Source organism: Ricinus communis, chromosome 7, assembly GCF_019578655.1.
Source record: "Ricinus communis isolate WT05 ecotype wild-type chromosome 7, ASM1957865v1, whole genome shotgun sequence".
Classification (NCBI taxonomy): Eukaryota; Viridiplantae; Streptophyta; class Magnoliopsida; order Malpighiales; family Euphorbiaceae; genus Ricinus; species Ricinus communis.
Window position 1 is genome coordinate 4,346,304 of NC_063262.1, and position 24,832 is coordinate 4,371,135.

The following is a 24,832-nucleotide window of genomic DNA, read 5'->3' on the forward strand; positions in this document are numbered from 1 at the left end:
ACTAAGCATGATATTGATTAACAAATTACATGATAATTAAATTCTTAGTGAAATCACTTTGTTGATTATATTTAAAAAATGAAATCAACGGGTGATGTGTTAATTAATATTATATTTATTTAGATTTTTAGGTATTGTACTAGTAAAAGTTACCGAAATTTCACTAAATATTAATACTCTGGATTGAAAAAATAATAATTACAGTATTAAAAATGAATAAATTGAAGAATTTATGGAGAGATTTACTCGGTTAATAAACGCTAGCCAAATTTTGTGCTTGGTAGGTCATAGATGCAGGAAACCGAATTGTTGATTGAAGTCGATGGACCATGATTGATTTTCCCCAGCTAGGAAGCAAAGCTGCACTTGCAAAAGTTCTGTTCCTGTGAGGCATTCTCAACAGTTCTGGTTTATATTAGTTAGCTGATTTCTTAATAATATTTCTAAATTATTAAGTATGTTGTACGAATCTTATTATTATGTAATTATCAAATTAAGTTTATAAATAAAATTTAATAATTTTTTAATATTTAATATTTTATTTATTATATTTCAAAAATAGCAGCATATATTTAATTTTTTTAATTTCTTAAATGAAAGGCTTTCATAAAAATTCTCATAGAATCGAGAATGAAGTTTTCATTCTGTACATGCCAGATCATGAGTTAGTAACTGCATCCAATTTCCAAAAAATTCTAATTGTTTTAAACTTTTTCTTTCTTATTTGGAATAGAATATTTACGAAATCCCCATAAATAGGATGATCAAATCTTATTTCATAGCGTTTTCCTCCTTTTTATTCTTAAGCAAGTCTCTGAGAGGGCTTAATTGATCTATAGTCTCTCAATTATACTCTTGTCAAAAAAGAAATCTATCCATTTATTCTTTTTTTAATTTATGCCTTACGTTTGTTCTATATATACATGGAATAAAATACAGTAATAAAGTTTAAGGCTCTAAATTTTATTTATCCTAATAAAAAGACTTTAACTTCATTTTTCTAGTAATTGGTCAAACTCAATATTTTAAATTTTTATTAATATATTAATATTAAAATTATTTTAAAGATATTTATTAATTAATTATAGTATTATATAAATTAATACCATCAATATAATTGATATTTTTATTTTTTGAAATTAAATATCAATTTATTAGTAAATGTAATATTTAAAGTATTATTTTTAGAATTAAAATTACTATTTAATTAAAAGATTAATTTATTAATTAATATAATATTAAAATATAATTAATATGCTATTTTTAAAATAATCACTATCTAATTAAAAAATTAATAACTATCTATTGATATATTATTTATTAAGATTAGAATCAGTATCTAATTATGAATGTAATTTATTAATTAATAAAGTATAGAAAAAATTATAAAATCACATCTAAACTTGAATATCATGTGTTATAAATAAATACACATATCAAAATAAAAATAAATACACATATTAAAATAAAAAATTTATGCGTCAAAAAAAGAAACATATAAAAAAATATAGATTTTAGAAATTAATATATACATACTCAAATTCTTAACTTTCTATTTAACTAAATCTCATTGCTGAGTTATATACATATAACGATTATGTACTAACTCAAATTATTTATTTATTTATTTATTAAATTTAGAATGCTAATGTCTAATGCAATTTTTACAGCTCTCCCTCTTATTCCCCTTAAAAACCCAAAAAAAGAAAGAAAAAAAGAAAAGAAAATGATAAGCCTTCTCAAAACATTTACTCGCACAAATTCGAAGCTGTGGTGACTCACAATGTATTCCTCGCAACCAAACAAGTATCTTATCAAATAAGCATATATATAGAATACTTTAATTAGTTTAATACGAGCACAGCACTTTGTTAAATTGAGAGATTCTTTACAAATTTGAGGAACCATTGATTAGGTTTAGGTACTCATCGAATAAAGAGGAGATGCTTAAATTCCATTGTACAACCAACAAACGATTAATAATTAAGTAATCTGTTTGCATTTCCTTTTCTATGGATTATCACAATGACTATAATTGAATTCTATATCTTTTTTAGTTATATATAACACTCCAACTTGAAATCTTGTTCATAAATTATACTAACATTTTTTAAATTATACTAACACTGTATTTGATTGAAATCTATAAAATTTATGAAATGTATATACTTAAAATGAATTGAAAGTTAATTTAATATTCTAAATAATCAAATTTGTATAAAATTGGTTATAGCTAAACTAAATTATAACAAAATAGGTAGAATTTTTAAAGGAATTCCACATTAGTAAGTTAATACATTTCATAATATCAAAGTATTTTTTTCAATTTTATTATTTCTATTTTTGTCTTCTCTCTGATGTCTTTTTCTTAAATGAAATGAAATAAATTCTTTTATGAATTTCAATCAAACATAGCATAAATCTGCAAGTGCAATTCTAATTTTCTTAATATATATGTATACATATGTATATATTCCAATGGATTGGTTGATACCGGTACAATGATGTTCAACTTACGAGACAAAATAAAATTGGCAAAATGCATTTGAATTCTTGAACTTTTCATTTTTATTTTGTTTTATTGAGTTATTGTGTTATTACTTTTAATTTTAGTAAGAATTTAATAGTCTTTAATTAAAGTAAAAATAAAAGTATAAGAACTCACTAGAATAAATAAAAATATCATGAAATATATATAAAAAGTCTTTAATAAAATCAAAAATCAAGATGCAAGGATAAAATAAAAATTAATGGTTGAATAGAATAAAACAGAAAAAATTAGGACTTTAATAATAGATTTTGCAAATAAAATTTGAATTTTTGTGTGGTCGGTGTAATTCCAGTTCTAGGTTTAAAGATGAGGAGGTTTTTCCTTGCAAGGTACTCTAAATTCATCAATCCTATTCATATTGATTGCCTCATAGAAGTTCTACTGATGCCATACATTCTCCGCCAAGAATTGGTGCATTTCTTCTTTCTTTTACCTTAAATCACACAAATTCTTCATGCTTACTAGGACTTCTTTTTTTATGATCTTGCTAAATATTTTACCGATTTCTTTATATTTTTTTTTATATATATACGTACTGATGATTTGATCTTCATCTTTAGTATATGTACTTATACTTGCGATCCACTCTATATAGATTTTCTAGGCTGATGAGGCAGGGACAATGCAACATCTAGAGAAGTGTCCATTTTTCTTATAAGCTTTTACAATGAATACTATAAAATCACTATGCATATCGAAAGAGGGAGTATCAATGACCATAACCATGGGATCGAAGCTCTCTGAGGCTTGCATATTGGTGTGAAACAACTTCAGAAAAAAAGCAATCTTGACAGTAATGCATTTTTCTAAATCTAAAATTATCCTCAACTTATATATTTTGGAAAGAATGCCTGTAATTACCCAAAGCCATCTTTAATGATCAAAATTTCTTTCTGTTATACATGTTTCGAGAGATTTTTCTTTGTAACATGTGAACCCTGAAAGAATCTCCAAATGATTAATTAAGTAAATTTCTCAATTAGGAAAGAGCTAACTATATTTAATTCAAATATTTAGAAATTGACCATCTTACATTAGACTAATAGCGGATCAGAACGTTACCCTTTTAACGGCTCTCAGCAATGTGTGTATAAGAAAAGGTTGCCTATCTTCTTCACTTCTTATAAACCAACAATGTCTTTGTTTAATGGAAGCAATACATCCATTTTCAAATTCAACCGTGGATAATGAGAAGGGGTCATATTTATTCCTAGATAAATATATTTCATTTTGGCTCCACGTATTATTTTCAAAAAAATCAATTCTTCTAAATTAGTTTCTAGTTCTCTCCCTCTTAGCAATCCATTAATCTAAACAATTTGATTGATTGCTTCTTATTAGATGTTGATACGAGATTAACCAAATAATAAAGCTAATTAGATGCCATTAAAAAAATCAATAAAAAAAATGTAAAACTTTAAGTATATGGTCGCAGAATACATCATGGTAAGTTTAAAATAGAAAAACAAATGTAAATATATATTTGCATTTTGTGTTTTTTTAATTTTAAATATTTTTTAATAAAAATAATTTATAGAATTTTCAATAAATGCATTCACGTCTTTAACAATTTTGGCTATAAAATTTCAAACATCAATTAAATTATTTTAAAATTAGTATTGTTGGAAAGCTAATAGATAAGTATATTAGAGTCATCCAAAATTTTTCAGATTTGTGGGAAACTAAAAAAGATATTATTTTCTCCACCATCATTCGTCATTTCTGATAAACCAGTCAAACGATACTATCATGTGATGCAAATTTAGATTGTGGTGTAATAAATGAGATCACCAAATTGAAGAGTCATATGAATATAAGCTAACACTAAAATAATAATAAAAATACTTGCCTAGGAGGTCACTAAGAGTATTAAGTTGAAGATTACAACCACAACATGTAACGTATCACACAAAATGATAAGTTATCAATGTACACAACTAAATTAGCAGCCAATGAATTATTGTTAGCCAACTAATTATATGCCTTTCAATTAAATTGTAAACAAGTATATGTATATTTATTAAATTATAAATGATTAAAGTTTTATTTTTATTTATTTTGAAATACATATATTCTATTTTTTGTACTCCCTATTTAAAGAGAACGTATTTTTTAAAAGAAAAGAAATAATAATGGGGAGTTAACAGTGTCCATGGTGCAGGCGTAGCTCTAAAGAAACAGGAAGCAAAAGCAATTAACTCCAGCTTCAGTGGGACGGCCGTGGTTTTCACCCGCAGAAGCTGGCAACTGTAAAGTAGTCCTTTCACTATCACATGGAATCTTCTCTTTTTTCCTACAAACCACCGAAATTTCCATATTTGTCTTCTCCTCTACCTCAACAACAACAACCCACTTTTCTTTTTTTTCTTTTTTTTTTAAATTTATATACTTTTCCATCTTATTTCCGCGATATTCTCTTTTTCTTTTTTCTTTTTTCAAAATGTTATTTCTGTAGTTTTAGGATGGCAACGTGAAGTGATAAATTTATTTATGTTTTATTATTAATATTTCAATAAAATATAATTTAATAGATTTTTAAATTCTCTAAAATTTTAATATAAAAATTATTAATTAATTAATTTTAATATTATATAAATTAATATATAAAAACAATTACTATTTCTAATTTTTAAAAATAAAAATTTATTATATATTTAAAAACTTAATTTATTATTAAATATAATATTAAAATAATTTGAGATGTTATTTTTTAAAATTAAAATTACTTAATATAATATATAAATATAATTAATATATTATTTTTTATAATATAATTAGTATCATTATCCGATTAATAAATTATTTATTAGTTAATATATATTAAAATATAATTAATATATTATTTTAAAATTAAAATTAATATTTAATTAGAAATTTAATTTATTAATTAATAAATTAATAAAAATTATAAAATTATATATGAATTTAAAAAATTTATATGTTAAAAATAAAATATAGCTGTCAATATAGAAATTTTATTTATAAAAATAAATATACATATTAAAAAAATTTAATTTTCATAGATATTCATTTATATTTCTTTAACCATTTTATATTATCAAAATCAATGCTATGCTTCAAAACAAAAATCATTACTTAGTGTGGTCGCAGTGGAAGGTGTTATGGAATAAAGATTAATAAATATACTATTTTTTTAAAAAAAATATAAAAAATAGTGTTAAAATAGCATATAATACATAAAAATATATGTTTTTATTTCAATAATAATATTTGAATACGATAATTTTATAAATTACAATATAAAATATATGGTGAAAGAATTTAATTTATTAACATTATTTTTTATTAATTTTTTTTAAATTTAAATTATATTAATCGTTTATCGAGCATTACACGGTGACTATTATTATATGATTATAAAATTAAATAAAATATTTAATATTTAATATTTAATTATCATATTTTAAAAATAATAATAAATTAGATATTTTTAATATTTTAATTTTTTAAAATTAATTTATTAATTAATAATATTAAAATATAATTAATATATTATTTCACGGGTAATATTATTTAATTAAGAATTAATTTATTATTAATATGTTATTTATAAGATTAAAATCTGTATTTAATTAGAAATGTAGGTTATTAGTCAATAAATTAGTAAATAAATTATAAAATTATATATAAATTTAAAATTTATATGTCAAAAATAAATATAGAATATCAAAGTAAAAATAAATACATATACCAAAATAACAATTCTATATTCCAAAGAAAAAATATATTAAAAAGTTTTAAATCTTAAAATTATATATATATATATATATATATTATATAATTAATAAAAATGAAATATTACTTAAATTTTATTCAATTAAACTAAATTTTAATAGAATATAAGTAGAATCTTATATTAATATGCCATTATGTTTCATAAATTCGGAATTTTTTTTTATTTTCTCATTTTACTTGATTTTCCTCTCAGGTTTTTTATATTTTTCTCCATGAGTTTTTTTATTTATTTTAATTTCAAACATAATGTTTAATTTATTTGAAGTGAATCTTTTTAATGTTATCAAACACATCAAAAATAAAAACTTATTTAAATAAATTCTAGCCAAATATTTTTATTTTTGAGGGAGATAGTAAACATAATTCTTAGTTAGGAGAAAAGAATTATCTTAGGTGGGGTTAAGCAATGTTGCAATTTTCTTAATAACACGATTAAATTGGACAGTAAGGCTCTATTTAAAAATATAAGAAAAAATAAAACAAAAACGAAAAGGTAATTTAGAAAAACAAATTTTAAATTTTTTTCTCAAATTTTTTATCGTCGTTGTGTACAATTTCTGGAAAAAAAATAAAATGTGATAGCTATCCCATTGTTTAAATTTTGGGTTTGACAGAATTTCAAAGGCAAATAGAGTGAGAAACAGATCTCTCTCTATATGTGATATTATTATTTCTATTTTCTATAAAGATTTCTTTTCTTTATTCTTTTTATAATTCTTTTCTTCTTATAGATCTCTGCTTTTCTGCTTTTTGTTTCTCTGATCATCCATGGGTTTATGGGAAGCTTTTCTGAATTGGCTACGCAGGTCAGCTTCTCCGCACTCGCTTTCCTTTTTTTTTTTTTCTTTGCTTATTATTTACATTTGTTGATTTAATTATTATGATTAATTCTTTTGGTTGATTTTTATGTACAAAGTGTAAAAATTGAAAGTTTTTGAATGTTAAAATTAGAACGCTGTAAATTGCTCATTCTTTTGGATTTGGTTTGTTTGTTATAGGTTTTGTAGTTTGCTTAGAGTTTAGATTGTTGTTTTGTGTTGTTTTCAGTTGGTCAGTTTTAGTTAGCTAAGCTTCCTTGCTTTTTGTTTATTGTTTCTTTCTGCTACTTTGGCTGTTTTTGTTGCTGGTTAAGCTTCTGCATTTTCTTCTTTGAGAAAATTCTTTATATAGTGTTTGACTTTAGATTACTCGATTCTCAATCTTTGATTGTTTAGGACATGATTTTTAATTTCAGTAGGCTGCCTTCAAATCAAATTTTAAATTTTTTTTTTTTTTGGTGTAATTTAATTATGTTTATTAGAACTTCTTTTTGTTCAGCAATGTATTTCGCTAATTGGCAATTGCAATACATTATTCAAATTTGAAGGGAAAGGTGTTTGTGCATATAAGCATTACAAATTAAGGATTGGAGAAATAACCAAGATTACAATTATCAAGTAGAAAAGGCAAGATATATTATTAGGTATCACTTTCAGGACAGAGATTTTATATATCCTGCAAAGTACTCATTTTCCTTTCATAAGAGCTCTATGACATATAACTGTGTGTTTTGTTTTTTGAAAAAACAGGAAACAGGCATCTTTCATCTTTGATATGGTTACTGTAACTAGAACTAGAAAGATGCTTGCTTTAACTATAATGCATTTCATCCAGAGGTTATTTGTTTGTGTCTGGAAGCCCAAACTATGCTAGGAGAAAAAATCTCTAATTTTCTTTATTAGTTGCTTTTACTGTTGGCCACTTGGCCTTGAGGTCTTCATGTTGCCTAGCTCACTTTCTTGTATATGGGGCAGCCTGTTCTTTAAGCAGGAGATGGAGTTGTCTTTGATAGGACTTCAGAATGCTGGAAAGACTTCTCTTGTAAATGTTGTTGCAGTAAGTATATTCTTGCATGTATCAGATATGTCTTTACTTTGTTGAATTCTGGGGTTGATCTGTTGGAAACTGACTGCTTGGCATTATTTCTAGACTGGCGGATATAGTGAAGACATGATCCCTACGGTAAGTTATATTTGAGGAGATTATTTCTAGCTATTTACATGAATTATCTTTCCAGAAGGTTTATAGCTGCCTTTTGCAAATAGAGATATCCTTTCAGTATTTTTATTTTCCCTGTATTCCATATTTTTATATCTCTATATCTTTTCTGGATATGTATTACAAAAGTTCTTTTAATTTTCAGGTAGGATTCAACATGAGGAAAGTAACTAAACAAAAGTTCTTTTAATTTTCAGGTAGGATTCAACATGAGGAAAGTAACTAAGGGGAATGTCACAATAAAATTGTGGGATCTTGGAGGTCAACCTAGATTCCGCAGTATGTGGGAGCGCTATTGTCGTGCAGTTTCTGCTATCGTGTATGACATCGCTTCTTTTACTAAATTGGCTTTTAGTATCATAAGTATTTGCGAAATTGCTTAGCCTCTTGGAGCATGAATAATGCTAAATGTTTTCAAAGTGGCCAGAAATTTGTATATCCTTAAAATGCTATTGGCATTGTTCTTCTCAGCGATGTACTTTTTTTCCTTTTCTTCTCCTGGAAATGACAGTTACATCAGGTGAAAATTTGACGTGTTTGTCTATGTACTCTGCCTGAATATATTTCTCATAATCAACTTATTAGATGTTGGCTCAGTTGTAAAGCATTATTGTGGCCACCATGTAATCCATTAGAAGTCTAGGTCTATATAAATCTAATTTACTTGGTATATTTAAGTTGTTTTTTAGAAGCTAGTTTACAATTCTCATGTTTCTTTTGTGCTTTCTTTATATTTTAAAATTTTTATGTTCTACTGGACAGCAGTTTTCAGAGTAGAGCATCTGTTGTTTCTATCTAAAGGTCGACAGGACTCAAATTCCCTCTTTGGTCTTTCTGGTGATATGCAGCTTCTTGCTGCATAGTCTTGCTTCTCGAGATATTAATTTTGGCAGGTCTGGAGTTGTTGTCGTATTTCGCGAGTGATTTAACTCTTTGTTCTCTGTCGTGGATATGGCTTGCTCATTCATCTGAAGTTGTATTTATTTATTTGTACTGATTTGTTAGTAAAAACTTGGCTATTGCTTGCTCTTGGGACTTCTTAATTTGGATGGTGATTAATGAGGTTTGCTGTTGTTTATTGCTGCAGGTATGTGGTTGATGCTGCTGATCCTGATAACCTGAACATCTCAAGAAGTGAACTTCATGATTTGTTGAGCAAACCATCATTGAGTGGTATCCCATTGTTGGTGCTAGGGAACAAGATTGACAAGCCAGGAGCTCTATCAAAGCAGGCATTGACTGATGAAATGTATGATAAAAATTCAACTTCCATATAAATAAATAAAAAGGGTGAAAGTGATTAATTTTAAAGTTATCAGAGATGAATATTATTCTGATACTGAAACTGGCTTTGTGCTTTGCAGGGGTTTGAAGTCAATTACTGACAGGGAAGTTTGCTGCTTCATGATCTCTTGCAAGAACTCAACGAACATAGATTCTGTTATTGATTGGCTTGTAAAGCATTCAAAGTCGAAGAGCTAAGTCATGTATCATGTGTGATAATTTAAAGGATCCATAAATGGGACCATTGATTCAACGCTTCCTTCATATAACTTTCTATGATTAATTCTCTATTCTGATTAGTCGTCTTCTTTAGTTATCCATACCAGGTTGTTCACGATTCTCTCTGTTTTCTGGCCTTGTTTGGAATAAAACATGTACGAGAATTCAATTGTAAAATCCGCAACTTGTATCATGGGCTCATTTTCTTTAAAAATAGGCTTAATTGTCAAATAATTTTAATTATTATCAAGTTTAGCACATAGTACTCAAATTTTCAATTCTTTAATTATAGTTTAACTTTAATTTTAATTTTATCATCTTTAATTTATTAAAATGATGTGAACTTTAGCGATTAAAAGATAATATTAAATCAGTATTTTAATTATTAAAATATTATTATTTAAGCATATAAAATTAATATTTTTTTTAAGTATTTTTAAATAATAATATTATAATAAAACTTGATAAATTTTATTCTTAATTGAAACTGAAATTATTATTAAAATATATGATATAAAAAAATTTAAAAATTAGACGATAGATTTAATATAAGTGCAAATTATATAATCTTTTAGCAATTAAACCCTTAACTTAAAAATAATATGATAGTAGTAGAGAAAAGATTTGTAGCCGTAGCCGAACTCAATGGGCCTACAAGTACCAAACTGAAAGATTAGTTTCAGTTCTCCTTCACTTCAGTGGTTCACTTCCGTCCCTTGCTTATCAGTTGTCAATGGAAGCAGGTTCAACAGTCCCCTCAACAACTCCCCCATTCGAACCAAACATTGAAGTCATCAGACAAAGACTCCTAAAAAACGGCGTATACCCAAATCCAAAAATCATCCGTGCTCTTCGCAAGAAGCAAATTCAAAAACACAACCGCAAAATCACCAAAGTCTCCCAAGCCCAGCTCACCGCCTCTCAGAAGCAAGCTCTAGCCGAAGAATCTCATTTCCAAACCTTAACAAGTGAGTACAGAACCTTTACTAAAGCAATAAAAGGCGAAACACGGTCTAGCACTAGCGGTTTGCTAGTGGGTCGGCCATGGGAGAGAATAGAGAGAGTGAAGCTGAGAGAAATTGTCAGCGGAAGTAATCAATTTAATGGAAATAAGTTAAACGTTGAAAGTTTAAGAGAATTGAAAGAAAATTTTGAAGATGGGTTGAATTGGGTTTTGGATAATGATATTGAATTGGAAAATAATGATGATTGGTTGAGTAGTGAAAATCAATGGCAATATGATCCAGCTAAGAGGAGACGCAATGATAAGGAAGAAATACGGTTTCTTGTTGATAGGTTTGTGATTATAATAGAGTTTTTTCTTTTATTGCTTTTCTTTTGGCCATCACTTATTTTGGTTTTCTTTTTTTTTTTAAATATTCAGGTTAAGTAAAAGAGACGTGACTGTGAGAGATTGGAAGTTAGCCAAAATAATGAAGCAGTCCGGATTGCGGTTTAGTGAAGGGCAGTTGATGAAGATTGTTGAGGGACTTGGGAACAAGGGAAAATGGGAACAAGCGATGGCTGTTGTGGAATGGGTGTATAATGACAAGGAACGAAGAGATAGTAAGAGCAGGTGATTGCATTCTCTCTTTGTTTTTTTGGTTTCAGAAATTTTAATAACGAGTTAGTTTTTATATATTTGTTAAAATCAGACCTGCGCAGTGGTTAGTTCTTAAAAAATTAACGGTAGAAATTGAGGGAATGCAAAATGATTTTTGACAAACTTAGTTCTCCGTCTCTAATATTGCTTTCTAGAAAGTGGCATGCACGTTTCTTAAGCATGAGTAATACAAATTCACTGTTGTCTGGTATAATGATCTTTATCCATTGATGAGTCCAGAGAATGGCAGACTTTTGCGATCTTAGATTGAAGTTTCATGCATAGGTTTGAGTTGATGTCTGGCTATAGAAGTTTTCTTGATCAAATAAAGTAAGGTACAGTTCTCATTGCATTTTCTGAAAGTATGCATTGGCCTGCAGAAGCTTCAACTTAAAATGCTTTTGCTGTTGTTCCACTTCTATATGGTTGGCATCTAATAGAGTTAAATTTTGTTTTAATGGACTGTTGCATATCCCCTTTTTGTGCTTGGAAAACTGTGTAATCGCTGTGCAAATCTGAAATTGTAGGTTTGTTTACACAAAACTCTTATCAGTGCTCAGGATTGAAAGGAGGCCCAAGGAAGCCCTTCGTATTTTTAATTCGATGCGTGTAATTATCTGTTTAACTTTATTGCTTCTTTCTATTTATTTGTTTATGAGGTTCTGGATTAATTCTTACTCTGAAGTCCTTCAGGAAGACCACAATTTATATCCTGACATGGCTGCGTATCACGTCATTGCGGTTACGCTTGGTCAAGCTGGCAATCTGAAAGAATTGCTTAAAATTGTTGAATGCATGAAGCAGCAGCCTTCTAAAAGAATTAATAAAATGTGCTACAAGCGTTGGGATCCAGTCCTTGAACCAGATATAGTTATATATAATGCTGTAAGAGAGCATCAGACCTTCCTTTCAAATTTCCCTAGGTACTTTAATCTGCATACTAATGACATAATTACTTGGTCTTTTCCAACTTGTTTGCTAGGTATTGAATGCTTGTGTTCCAACCCAGCAGTGGAAGGGCGTAGCATGGGTGTTTGAGCAGTTGAGAAAGAGTGGTCTTAAGCCCAATGGAGCTACATATGGATTGGCAATGGAGGTATTTTCTGGATCATGACATCTGTAGACACGTTTTACATGTTCTTTGTAAGTCTTAGTTATATATTTTATAGATAAGGAAGTGAAAGCTGTAAAACACGTCTACATGCTGTCATGTATGAAACTGTGGAAAGGCTGAATAGTCAATCACTGTGCTGTAATATATCTAAAAGAACTATATTGCAGCAGGACATTTGTACTTATGCTTAGGTTTTGGTATCTTACATGTAAGTAAGTAGTACATTAGACCCAAATTTATTTAAGGTTTTATTCATCATAGGGAAACAATTTGATAATTCGGATGGAGAAATGGAAATGCACATAAAAGATACTGTTTATTTTCCTCAATATAATTTTGTATTTAAGTCTTACAGGAGGTGTTTCTTTAAAGGTAATGCTGAATTCTGGCAAGTATGACCTTGTCCATGAGTTGTTTAGGAAGATGAACAGAAGTGGAGAAGCTCCCAAAGCACTCACATATAAAGGTAGTTTAGTTGGTCTCTATTTCTTGGAAGGTTGATATTTGGTGTCTGATTCATACATTTTTTAGCTTTTTCAGTTCTTGTCAGAGCTTTTTGGGAGGAAGGCAAAGTCAATGAAGCAATGGAAGCAGTGAGGGATATGGAAAATAGAGGGGTAGTTGGAACAGCCAGTCTATATTATGAACTGGCATGCTGCCTCTGCTACTATGGGATGTGGCAAGATGCTATGCTAGAGGTTAGTTTGAATTTGTAGTTATCAAAATTGTTGCTCCTGAACTTGAAAGTTGGTTAGGTGACAATGTTGAACTTCCTTACTTTTCTTTTCTACAGAAGGTTCATTTTCTTTGTTTTCTTCGTAGCAGAAAGTTCATTCCCTTTTCTTACTTTTTTTGTTGGTAATATGCCTGCAGGTTAAGAAGATGAAAAATCTTCGTCATAGTAAACCTTTGGAAGTCACTTTCACTGGCTTGATAATGTCTTCCCTAGATGGTGGACATGTCAGTGATTGCATCTCTATCTTTGAATACATGAAAGCCTATTGTGTCCCTAACATTGGGACCATAAATATCATGCTCAAAGTTTATGGCCGGAATGATTTGTTCTCAAAAGCTAAAGAGTTGTTTGGGGAAATTAAAGGCACCAATAATGATGGTACTTACCTTGTACCAGATGAGTTCACCTATAGCTCAATGCTCGAGGCATCTGCTAGTGCACTTCAGTGGGAATACTTTGAACTTGTGTATAAGGAGATGACATTCTGTGGGTATCAACTAGATCAAAAGAAGCATGCCTCGCTACTTGTGGAAGCATCTAGAGTTGGAAAGGTGCTGATAGATAACTTTGCTCGTTGAAGTTCTATATCATTCAAATTTTTTCACCATCAACTATTTATGGTCCTAATCTTGTTTCACTATATTACTAAATGATCTAAACACATGGTAGATTATGAAATCTGCTTACTGGTTTGTTCTTAATGTAGTATCATCTTTTGGAGCATGCATTTGATGCTGCATTGGAAGCTGGAGAAATTCCTCATCATTTGTTGTTCACTGAAATGGTATTTCAAGCCACAGCTCAGCAGAATTATGAGAGAGCTGTCGTCCTAGTCAATACTCTCGCTCTTGCCCCATTTAAAATCAGTGAAAAGCAATGGATAGATCTTTTCCAGAAAAATGGAGATAAAATCACTCAGGACGGTTTAGAGAAGCTGTTAGATGCACTTCGTAGTTCTGATGTAGCATCAGAACCCACAGTTGCAAATTTGTCAAGAACACTGCATTCTCTATGTGGACGTGGCAGATCAGAGTACTTATCAGGTTCCACTAGTCTGGGCATTGACGTGACAAATAGTTCATATTTGGATTCTGGTAGTAGGAAAATTATGGGTGACAAAGGACCAGAGATGCATGAGGATACTCTTATTGATAAAACTGATATCGCGTATGGTGATCTCAGTGTTACTCGCAGTAATACAGGAGGAGAAGGTAGTGATGATACAGACGAGGCGTCTAGCAGCCCAAGAAATTACAGCACGGATCGGGATGGAATAGCTAGCATATGCACTAATGTGAAGATATTTGGTGATGACGAGGCATCTGGTGCATCTACTGATTGCTTAGATTTTGATGAGATGGAATATGGAATACCCATCAACCAGGTTGATGATTCTTGTGGAACTAAATTGCCCTCAGCAGATGAAATACTGGATATCTGGAAGGAAAGCAGGAAAGGTAGATTATTCTTCCCCTTTCAGCTGCACAAGAATGAACCCACTTCTGTACCCAAAAATGTAAATGAAGGATAAATTTAGACAGGAACCAGTTCTTAGGAATTGTTGACTGTTAAAAAAACACAGCATTGAGGTTATATAGTGCTTTCAAATGTACATAATGGAGTTCTGAAATGGCCAGTTCTTAGGTTTTCCTTCTTTTGCCTTTTGCAGTTTGGCGTGATGGAGAGCTCTACTTTCCTCTTGAGTGTTTTTTTTTTTTTTTTGAGAGTTCCTCTCGAGTGTTAAATAGTTGAATTGAGGCATTGGATACTATTATTATTAGCTCAAAGAATAACTTGGCAATTAGTAAACTATACTTTTAATTTAAAAGAACAAAAGCCACTTATATTTTTATGTACGTCCCATTAATAATTAGCTTTTCGACAAGGTGTGAACAGATATAATTGGTTTGTTGATTATATAAATTTATTTGAAATCTCATAATATATAATATAGGTAACAATATTGACTAATAGAGTAATAATTAAAAACATAATTTTATAATTACAAAATTAATATGAGCAATCATAATAATTAAACATGTATTTCGACTTACAATAATATATGAAGATATGATAATTATTGTATTTACTTTTCTTTTCAAATTTTTAAAAATTTGATATTTACTTTTTTATCATTTTTTATTACACTTAAATTATATGTTATAATTAGAATTTTTTTTTTTGAAAGGATAATTAGAACTATTTTCAGTCAATGAGTTTCTTGTATAAAAATGATATATTTTTTAAATATAATTTAAATTTTATTAATTTATTTAAAATTTACTATTTAATAGTAAATGACTTATTTTTAATTAAAAAATAACTTCTGTATTACAATAATATTATATATTTATTAATTAAAATATTACATGTTATTATTATTATCAGCATCACCATCATCATACATTAATGTTTGATTATCTTCAGTTCAAAAGATTTTGAATATTTATTTATCATCATTTTGTATTCTACTCAAATAATTTATCATAATTTGAAAATAATTTATATAATTCTTCTTATCTTAAAAAATAATAATTTAAAATAAATTTTTAATTATATTTTTAATATTGATTTATATAAATTCTCATTAATATATCCATTAACAAATGATTGAAATACTCATATTTTAAAAAAATAATTACTAAGAAGTTAATAGGACATGCTTGTTAAATTTACTTATTTTTCTATATACTATATTTTTTTAATTTTGATACAATTTATAGACACAGTGAATCCAATTTTATAACCAAACACATAAAATATTACACCAAGTTGTTACTTGTTATTTCAAATGAAAAGCAAAATGCTTAAGAGATTTCTTGAAAATATTTGAAAAATAATAAAATAATATTACTTTTATTGTTAAATTATTTAATAAAAAATTATTTTTAAAATATTACGGTGTGGTTTTTAGTTATTTTTAATTCTTTTCTTATTATTTTACCAAAAAATAACAAAAAAATAAAAACAATCAAAACTATATTTAAAAAAAATTTAAAAAACGTATTTTTGATATTTTTATAAATAAACACTTTATTTTTTATAAAAAATAAAATAACATGGTATTTTTGTTATTTTTCCAATTGCCTAAAACGCCTCTGTTTGATTCTTCCTCAGTCCTCACTCACTCACCCTACGCCCAAGCTACCTTCTCTCTTTCCTCTGTTGTCATTACACAATCCAACAAAACTTCCAAAACCTCAAAACTCCCCAGATTACAACAAAAAAATGAACTCCATTTCCACAAAAATGCGCTCCAAAACCCTAATTAGACTCTTCAGTTTAACTCCAACACTCATCTCTCGCTCTCTTTGCACGGCCACCGAAACTCGAACCCAGAAACTCGAGCGAATCGCCGATCAGCTACTAGACCTTACTAAAATCGAGAGACATGACTACACAATTCTCTTCCGTCACAAAATGGGTATCCATCGCTACGGTCCAGCCATCTCCGTATCCGGCCCATCTGCCCCCGGATCCGGGTCTGGGTCTACGGAGACCAAACCGGTTGCTGAGAAGACAGCATTCGATATTAAGCTGGAGAAGTTCGATGCCGCCGCGAAAATCAAGATTATAAAAGAAGTTAGGGGTTTTACTGATTTGGGCTTAAAGGAAGCTAAAGATTTAGTAGAGAAAGCGCCTGTTGTTTTGAAGAAGGGCCTCACTAAAGACGAGGCAAACCCTATTCTTGAGAAGCTTAAAGCATTGGGTGCTACTGTGGTACTTGAATAAATGATTATTTCTGTTTGTTATATTCTTTTTTCTTTTTGTGTTTGGGATGTAGAATAACACAAGTCTTTTAGCACCAATGGATCGATGGAAATCAATCACATTTTAGTTCTGATTTTCTTGAAATGGGTTTATCATAATTATTGCTTATGATTTGATTTTAGTATTCATTAGAGTTTCAAGGCTATTTGTCTGTCTGGCTGGCTTCTTTAAATTATATGAGCTATTAATGATTAGTGAAGATGTGTCGTGTGAGAGATTATAACTTTCTTGAAATGTAAATATCCAGAACCAGCTTCTTGTTTCTTTCTTGAAGAATTGCAGCCTCTAGATGAAGGAAACGAGATTATTATGACTTACTACTGAAGGGTAGGGTGAACGTTTTAGGATTCAAAGAGTCGGACTTGGACTTGCTTTTATGCCAAATCTAATGTGTCATCATCTTCAACCAGAGTGTAACATCTTTGTCACCTGAGACCAAGAGACAACGCTTACCTGCTAATTCTTATAGAGTTATCAAGGCATAAGTTCACTAAAATAACTGTAGATCATAACTAAGAAGGCCATGTTGCTGTTGGGAGTTTCAGATAATGATGTCTTTGTATTTTTAGAGAGTACAGTTACCAGCTTTATCTAAAAATTAATTGCTTGCCTTACCCACCAAGATGATACTGTAGAACAGCTTGTTAAATCAGAATTCGCAGGACTTTGCTGTTTTTAGTTCATATTTGATACCAAGTTGGTGATATTTTGTCAGCTCAATAACCAAAATACAGTACCAAACGACATTGGCATTTAGGCAAGAAGTCGCTGAGAAATGAGATAGGAAAAGGAACAGGGACATTTTGGGTAAAATATATGACGCAGTGCGAAAGAATTTCAAGTTCATTAGTTCATTCATCACTAATTGATCGAGCCAGGGAGATAATAAAATGGCACTTTCTGATTACCCTTTGAATGGTTTTCTACTATCAATCTCTGGGTTGATTGGAGTGGCATAATAGTTAATTTTTGGCTTTGTAAATTGTATTTTCTTGCCGATGACTAGCGAGCTTCGAAGATATCAAAAGGTTTGAGATATGTCATCTCCCAGCCATGATGTGCTTAAAATTTTCCTTGCACTCTTAAAGCAAATCTGTTAAAAGAAAGAACAGGGATATACAAGTGTTATTCCTTTTGAACTGCCTTTGTCTAAAGTTCCAATCCTTTCCTATTTTCCTGCTTTCTCATCAAACGAAATTGAGCTATCAAAAATCCTTTTTCATTCCAGACTCAACAAGCATACAGATGGGGCAATTCATACACAAAAATCACTCTTCCATTGGATTGACTAACCTTAAAAAAGATAGGCACATAATTCATTTTCGCCAATCTAGAGTCCTATTTCTGAATACTTGTACCCATTTCTACTCTTTACCGCGTTAAAGAGTCTCCACGTCAAAAAAACCTATGCGCTCCCAACCAAAGGAACACGATTTAATAGTTTGATATTGCATTTCTGCTATTTACAAGACTAAACGCATTTACAGTTATGGACAAAGTAGGAGTTCCATAAGACTGCATCAGCAAGATGCGAAATCCAATGCATGTTTCATGCCCAATGTTTTGATGAGTTTAAGCCATCTGCACAAGTATGCAAAAGATAAAAACAATCAGAAACACAGATAGTGCCAACTTAAGTAACCTATTACATAGTGAGAGAAATGAATGCCACAGGCAGGATTACATAATGGCAGCTAAAAAAATAATAGCAACAAGCGCATCTCATATGAGTATACCAAAGCACTGACTACATCTGAAAAGTTCCAAATGAGAAGATAAGAATGAAAATTACTCTAGTAACAAACTTATTGCTAAAACTCAATCTTTCTATTATTCCACATCAAAACCATGATTAAAAGTTTGGATTTGGCTGACAAAACTGGTGGAAGAAATATTATGAAGTCGCATATTTCGCCAAGACAAAACATGGAAACAAAAAGGAAAACAAGTGCATAAAACTACAAAAATAGTTATCAATTTTTTTTCCTTTTGTCAATCACCTGATTTGATGTGGGCCCGCATAAAACAGAAAGAAGAATGAAAACATTTTTACGTACAGCTTATACTAAAACATGACTTCAGAAGACTTGGCTGAGTACAGTGTTTACCAGATGACGTGTTCGATACTTGAATGCCTTTATGGCTGCTTTGGCAAAAACTTGTGCTGCTTCTGCTTCAGCTTCTGCTGCATCAGCGTCCCTTGCTGCAGCTTCAGCTTCTGCAATTGCAGCTTCAGCCTCTGCAACTGCCTTTGCAGCAGCTGCAGCAGCTTCTTCGGCAGTCATGCCCTTAATCTTTGATAGCTCTTGATCAACCTGAGATTTAGTAAGGATTTTGGTGTTACTCTTCTCAGATTTTGGAGAATCCTTCTGCTTTCCCTCTATGCGTACGAGGGGAGAGCTTCTTCTTCCTTCAGAAACTGCTGAACTAGGAGCAATCCTGTATTTATGCTTTACCTGTGATTTGTCAACACAGCATGCAGAGACACAATAAGATGATATGCTGCAACATGTGATCATTTGGAACGTTAAAACTATGCCAGCTTCTGTTGAACACACATGCCCCTTCTCAAATCCTCTTGAAATCCTTTCCACATTATGGATGGATTTCTGAGACCTTTTTTTTTTTTTTTTTGACAAAAATAGCTATTTTTCTTCACACTATATATATATGTTCCAACCATGCTCTTTCTAATCATTTTCTGCACAATCTCTTTTTAGGTTACTGTGACTAACAAAGGCCAAGGATTTTGACTCTGTCCCCCATCTTAAAAAAAAAGGGGCATACCTAAGTTCACATGGATACCCACTTTGTAAGTTTTCTGTAAATATTATAGTTTATTCAGTTCTGTTATTAGCTTAGTATATTTAATTAGTTGAGGTTAGTTTAGTCTTTTCATAGTTTTCTGTTTTCACACTTGTATATATACAGAAATACTTTGCTCTTTTCACTTTTGAAGAAATAAAATAGAAAAAAAAAATTTAATTAGGAAATCAGTCCACAAATTAAAGACAATAATTCCAAAAATCTTGACTTTAAGAGTTGAACTGATTTCAAAGTAAAGACTTATTCTGGATAGGAATTTAATAGTCCCTGAATAGCTAATGTACTAACTGCCAAGGACACCAAAGTTTCGAACAAAAAATTTTGCCTTACATTTCCAAGATGCGTCCAGCATAATGAAGCAACAGAATCAGATTACCTTGATCAATTTTCCACTTGCAGTCAGAAGCTTTAGCTTTCCTGCCAATAGCTTCATAAGGTTTGGGGGAGCCCAGTATTTCTCCTACAAATTTATGAGCTAAAAAGGTTATTACCAGTTTGAACATAATGCATATGAACAGATGGAAAAATAATATAAAATAAAACCGCGGTTTTGACTTTCTTGTATTCTATTTTAGAAAATGTACACATTATTTTTTTCTTGAGATACTCTTGATTTTACATCCACAAAGAAAATCTAAGTCTGTCATAATTTTGTGGAAATTATTAGGAAGGTAAGTGGCAAGAAACCGAGAGAGAGAGAGAGGGAGAGAGACAACAGCTTCACAATAATAGGCAATTAAGAATTACAATAAATGACAACAACCTGCTGTTCTACTTGTTTACTATTTCTTCCTAATGATATGCAAACTTCCAGAAATCAGAACTAAACAGTAATCGAGTGAAATTACCTCTATGTACAAAGCAATAGAAGGCCTGTCAGAACCGCTTGGCTCCCTCAATGTTGTAATAGCTTCTAAAATTAGATTATCCAACCTGCAACCACAAAAGTAGTCCCATCAAATTGATTATAAATAGCATCAAGCTAAAGGACAGAGGTTTCCAAAATAAATAGTAAACTTGAGAAACCAAAAGCTTTCACCATATTTTTCAAAGCAACATTCAGGCATATGCGCTTCCTTTTCCTTTATGTACAAAATCATTTGTACATCATCACAATCTAGGGTTTCAGATATTACCACCTCTACTGTCACCACAATGCCATTTTCTACATCAGTCAAACATTTCAATTTACCAATCATTATTAAGCATATTCTCACTGAGAATGTTGCCAGTAAAACTACAAACTTATGTGTATGAGTAGAAAATTCATATGAAACTGGAATAAATACAAAATAAAATTCTAGATTCTACAGACCTTTGTTGTTATCTGAAATGGCACAAAGGCCAAGTTGGGTAACAAGTGAATGGAGGAAAACAAAAGTGACAAGAATTACATCCCAGACTAAAAAAAAGTTTTTTTTTTTTTACCACAATGTTTGTGAATTAAAAATGGCATCCACAATTTTAACCGGCTGACTTATAGTGCTCCTGACAGTAATCATTGTTATGCTGCTTTTACATTGATGAATTCATGGGTCAAGTATCAGACTATCAGTCAGGTTAAAGATGGCCTACAAAAGCTACAAAAACTGAATCCATAAACTACTTGAAATGATTCTGTTTCAGATATGAACAAAAAAGAAAAATACTATAAAGCACCATCAAATAATATGCATTCTCAGTAAAATAGCAAACTGGAAATATCATATGATCAAACAGAGTGCAACCTTGCCAATAGTTCTTTTGAACCAACATTCTTTGGTGTTCCATTAGAAACTGCTATAGGCTTAGCATCAACAATTTCTTCGTTTCCCTGGACTACACTGCTCAAAGCCTTTGGATTCTCATCACGTTTAGGAGTCTGTGGACTCTTTTTGAGGGCAAGCTTGGCCTTCTGTCTGGATCCCCATATTGCAGTCACATTAATATTTCTCCATTTATCCTGTTAAGAATTAAACTACATGATTACTGCACTATAATACAGCATCCATAACTAAAAGAAAAACATAGAGCTCTTTCTTTGCATTTCCAAAAATGTAGTAGCAACATCATCCAAGCAAATAAATATTCTGAGCATTTAACCAGAAGACGAAGTCTGCTTCTTTTACAACAAACATGCTAATGGTTTCATCATAAGTACCTTCAAATCGACATTTGAGCGTAACCGCAAGATGGCACTGAACTCAGGATCCATAAGTATCGTACGCCATTTACCTGTCCCATGCTTAAGCACTCCAGCTTTTAGGGCAGCCTCTTCCTCTGCAGTCCACTTTTGCTTAGGAGCACCCATCAATGCCCTCGCAGGAAATACCTGCACAAACAGTTGAATTCCGCCACCTTTGAGCAAATTCACCCATATAAGTATCCAGACACTAAAAGAGAACTACATCAACCTTGCACATACTTCTACTGACTTAAAACAACCGACAATTAGCCCAAAATAAGTAAATTCTAAACCAGAAGACAGCAATTGTAAGAAACAACAACAGCAAAACAATTGCCTGGCAACCTAGACCTCTTAAAGACAGCAAAAATTTAATCTACTTACACTTTTAGTGCCAAATTGGAAATGTTAATGTTGTTTTTGAACTATAATTTAACATAAAATTTGATACAATGCTAAATCTTATGAATTATACTCATATTAGGTCAAATCACACCTTGCCCTTGTAAAAATTTTGACATCAAAAGAACAAAAAACAGGAAAAAAAAAAAGTCACACAAAAACAAGAAACCCAAAAATGCAAGAAGTGTTGTTTCTTTGCTTATTCAATGAAAAATAAACATAAAATTAACACAGATCAAAGGGAGAACGCAGAAATTAAGCTCCTACTTACAAAAATACACAATCTGACGATCATTTATTTAGAGAAGAGGGAACAAAAAAAAAAAATCAAATTCATGTGGGTGAAAGAGAGTGCAGCGCGCGTGAATTATACCTGATTAAAGAACTCCAACGAGAAAGTTGGCAGAGAGAATGTGAGGGAGAGTGAGAGACTATCGCATGAACATCATTTGATTATATTATAAAAACCTTTTCGATTTTGAATTGTACGTTTCTGATTATGAAATTGGAAAAAAAAAAAAAAGAGAGAGAGAAGTGAAAATATTTTTTGGAAAGAACTTTTATTTTTGGCCTCGGAAAATGGAAATGGAAACTCTCCTTTTTCTGTCTGTTTTTCTATTTTTCATTGTTGTAGTAAATTGCTTTTCTACATTTCGGCCCCTAAACTTCTCTAAAATTCTCGTGGAGTCCCTATTTTACTAAAGCATTATATAATAAACATTACTTGTTTTTCCTAATCTTATCTCTTTTTCTTTAGTAATTATTGCAGAATTATAAACACGAAAAAAGAATTATTGCAGAATATCAAACGTTCATCGGTTTAATTAAATATAAATTTTAATTCTAAAAAATATTTTATTGATATAAGTCTAAGATTTGTAGTTTTCTTAAAATTCAATTTTAATAATTCTATTTAGATATAAAAATATATCTACTTTTCATAAAAATCAACATTAGAGTCGGGCAGAGATGTTAAAGTATTTTATACTGTCTCTTAAAAGAAAAGGTATTATACAAACCCAATTGGTTGGGAGGAGCTAGTTTTTTAACTGGATAGATTGCCTAAGCACTCCTACCGAATGGAAAAAGAGATATTGATACAAGCTTCAAAACGCTTAAAGTAATATTATATATGGATTGAAGGCAGAAAGAAAAGTTAGATCTCTTGACAGGATAGTCCGACCGACTCCATTAGAAGTTAAATTTTATATCTTTTATATTTAAATCTATATATTAAAGTATTGATCTAATAAATTTGATCATGCTTAGAATTTAATTAGATCTAATAATAAAATTTTAAATTCATCTTTTCATGAAAGATAAATGTAAATATTTTTATTTTTATATATCTGTCTTTAAAACCTGAATCTTCATAAAAACATAATAAATTATATTATTGTGTATACTAAAATGCTTACCATTTCACTGTTTCTATAATAGTAACTTTCAATTACATACTTATGAGATACAAAGTCCCCATTATTCTCTTTCCATATTCATTAAAAAAGAATTGCTGAAATATTATTACAGATACTGGATAATGCTCGACACAGTCATTGTTTCTATAACAATAATTTTGACAAATTTATCCTTTAAACAAATTTTAAAATTGTCTTTTTTATAAACCCACAAATTACAATCACTAATATCTTATGGACAAGAGTCCTGCCTTACTGATTTAGTATAAAATGTTTCTCCTACCTTCTTTCTCATATTTATATTCTTGCCCTTTCTTCTCTCACTAAATTCATTATTTAAATGGTTTATTAAAAAATTACATATATAGATTAACTATTGTATTCAGATTTCAGCAAGTAAATTGTTAAAACTAAAAAAATTTGAAGCAAAATAAAAATATAAATACCAATATTAGTTATTAATTTAGTAAAACAAAAAATTTTAAAAGTTTTAACTATTTCAAAAATTAAATAAACTCGTATATTATGATGCAAGATATTTATTTAAAATCTAACATCTCTCAATAATTGTAAAAAAGTATTATATTATTTTAACATTAATATCAATTATCTAATTCTTTAACTCAATGTATAAGTGTTTTTTTTTTCTTTTTTTATGAAAAATTATTGTAAAACGGTAACTATATATCTTTTTAGCTAAATATATCATTATTTATTTTATTATATTTTGATTTTATCTTTTTCTACCGCAAAATTATTAATTAATAGGTAATAACATTATCAATCAGTTTATAATATTCTATATATTATGTTTGAATATTTATTCCGATTACATTAATTTAGTAAATTTTTTACTTCATATGATATTATTAATTATTTTAATTTATTATTTATATTATAGTTTTTCTTGAAAGAAGAAATATGAATATGCTAATATTTTTAAGCTGATGA

The 24,832-nt window shown here is 29.6% G+C and overlaps 4 protein-coding genes across 6 annotated transcripts; 3 read left to right on the plus strand and 1 right to left on the minus strand.

The window, feature by feature from the left end:
- Positions 1 to 6,799: 6,799 nt before the first annotated feature.
- LOC107261740 (ADP-ribosylation factor-like protein 8a) lies at positions 6,800 to 9,927 on the plus strand. The gene is made up of 7 exons (XM_015723037.3): positions 6,800 to 6,940; positions 7,039 to 7,113; positions 8,101 to 8,182; positions 8,276 to 8,308; positions 8,542 to 8,663; positions 9,432 to 9,593; positions 9,709 to 9,927. Exons 2-7 carry the CDS (start codon positions 7,076 to 7,078, stop codon positions 9,824 to 9,826), a joined length of 555 nt encoding a protein of 184 aa, XP_015578523.1. The 5' UTR covers positions 6,800 to 6,940; positions 7,039 to 7,075; the 3' UTR covers positions 9,827 to 9,927.
- A 536-nt stretch (positions 9,928 to 10,463) lies between these two features.
- Positions 10,464 to 14,954, plus strand: LOC8283371 (pentatricopeptide repeat-containing protein At5g67570, chloroplastic). 2 transcript variants are annotated; one of them, XM_025158469.2, is made up of 9 exons: positions 10,464 to 11,143; positions 11,232 to 11,423; positions 11,978 to 12,059; positions 12,144 to 12,335; positions 12,433 to 12,546; positions 12,937 to 13,030; positions 13,096 to 13,262; positions 13,438 to 13,851; positions 14,007 to 14,954. In XM_025158469.2, exons 1-9 carry the CDS (start codon positions 10,581 to 10,583, stop codon positions 14,829 to 14,831), a joined length of 2,643 nt encoding a protein of 880 aa, XP_025014237.2. In that variant the 5' UTR covers positions 10,464 to 10,580; the 3' UTR covers positions 14,832 to 14,954. The 2 variants fall into 2 exon arrangements, with proteins under 2 accessions (XP_025014237.2, XP_048233078.1); XM_048377121.1 differs by having other exon boundaries at positions 10,465 to 11,143; positions 13,105 to 13,262.
- Positions 14,955 to 16,378: 1,424 nt separating this feature from the next.
- On the plus strand, positions 16,379 to 17,155 carry LOC125370693 (50S ribosomal protein L7/L12). Its single transcript, XM_048377166.1, has one exon. The coding sequence runs from the start codon at positions 16,529 to 16,531 to the stop codon at positions 17,030 to 17,032; it is 504 nt and encodes a 167-aa protein (XP_048233123.1). The 5' UTR covers positions 16,379 to 16,528; the 3' UTR covers positions 17,033 to 17,155.
- Positions 17,156 to 18,268: 1,113 nt separating this feature from the next.
- LOC8283372 (telomere repeat-binding factor 2) lies at positions 18,269 to 23,050 on the minus strand. Of its 2 annotated transcripts, none has more exons than XM_015723060.3 (7): positions 22,837 to 23,050; positions 22,038 to 22,234; positions 21,625 to 21,839; positions 20,746 to 20,830; positions 20,274 to 20,357; positions 19,180 to 19,527; positions 18,269 to 18,652 (listed from the first exon to the last, which is right to left on the minus strand). In XM_015723060.3, exons 2-7 carry the CDS (start codon positions 22,185 to 22,187, stop codon positions 18,644 to 18,646), a joined length of 891 nt encoding a protein of 296 aa, XP_015578546.1. In that variant the 5' UTR covers positions 22,188 to 22,234; positions 22,837 to 23,050; the 3' UTR covers positions 18,269 to 18,643. The 2 variants fall into 2 exon arrangements, with proteins under 2 accessions (XP_015578546.1, XP_002525279.2); XM_002525233.4 differs by having other exon boundaries at positions 22,038 to 22,208; positions 22,837 to 23,049.
- Between the last annotated feature and the right edge of the window lie 1,782 nt (positions 23,051 to 24,832).

Coding starts and splice junctions, on each gene's coding strand:
- LOC8283372 (XM_015723060.3), bottom strand. CDS start 22,187: ATGGGTGCTCCTAAGCAAAAGTGGACTGCAGAGGAAGAGGCTGCCCTA. Junction 20,831..21,624: donor TCAAAAGAACTATTGGCAAG/GTTGCACTCTGT, acceptor TTGTGGTTGCAG/GTTGGATAATCTAATTTTAG. Junction 19,528..20,273: donor CAAGTGGAAAATTGATCAAG/GTAATCTGATTC, acceptor GACAAATCACAG/GTAAAGCATAAATACAGGAT.
- LOC125370693 (XM_048377166.1), top strand. CDS start 16,529: ATGAACTCCATTTCCACAAAAATGCGCTCCAAAACCCTAATTAGACTC.
- LOC107261740 (XM_015723037.3), top strand. CDS start 7,076: ATGGGTTTATGGGAAGCTTTTCTGAATTGGCTACGCAG. Junction 8,309..8,541: donor GTGAAGACATGATCCCTACG/GTAAGTTATATT, acceptor TTTAATTTTCAG/GTAGGATTCAACATGAGGAA. Junction 9,594..9,708: donor CAGGCATTGACTGATGAAAT/GTATGATAAAAA, acceptor TGTGCTTTGCAG/GGGTTTGAAGTCAATTACTG.
- LOC8283371 (XM_025158469.2), top strand. CDS start 10,581: ATGGAAGCAGGTTCAACAGTCCCCTCAACAACTCCCCCATTCGAACCA. Junction 11,144..11,231: donor ATACGGTTTCTTGTTGATAG/GTTTGTGATTAT, acceptor TTAAATATTCAG/GTTAAGTAAAAGAGACGTGA. Junction 11,424..11,977: donor CGAAGAGATAGTAAGAGCAG/GTGATTGCATTC, acceptor CTGAAATTGTAG/GTTTGTTTACACAAAACTCT.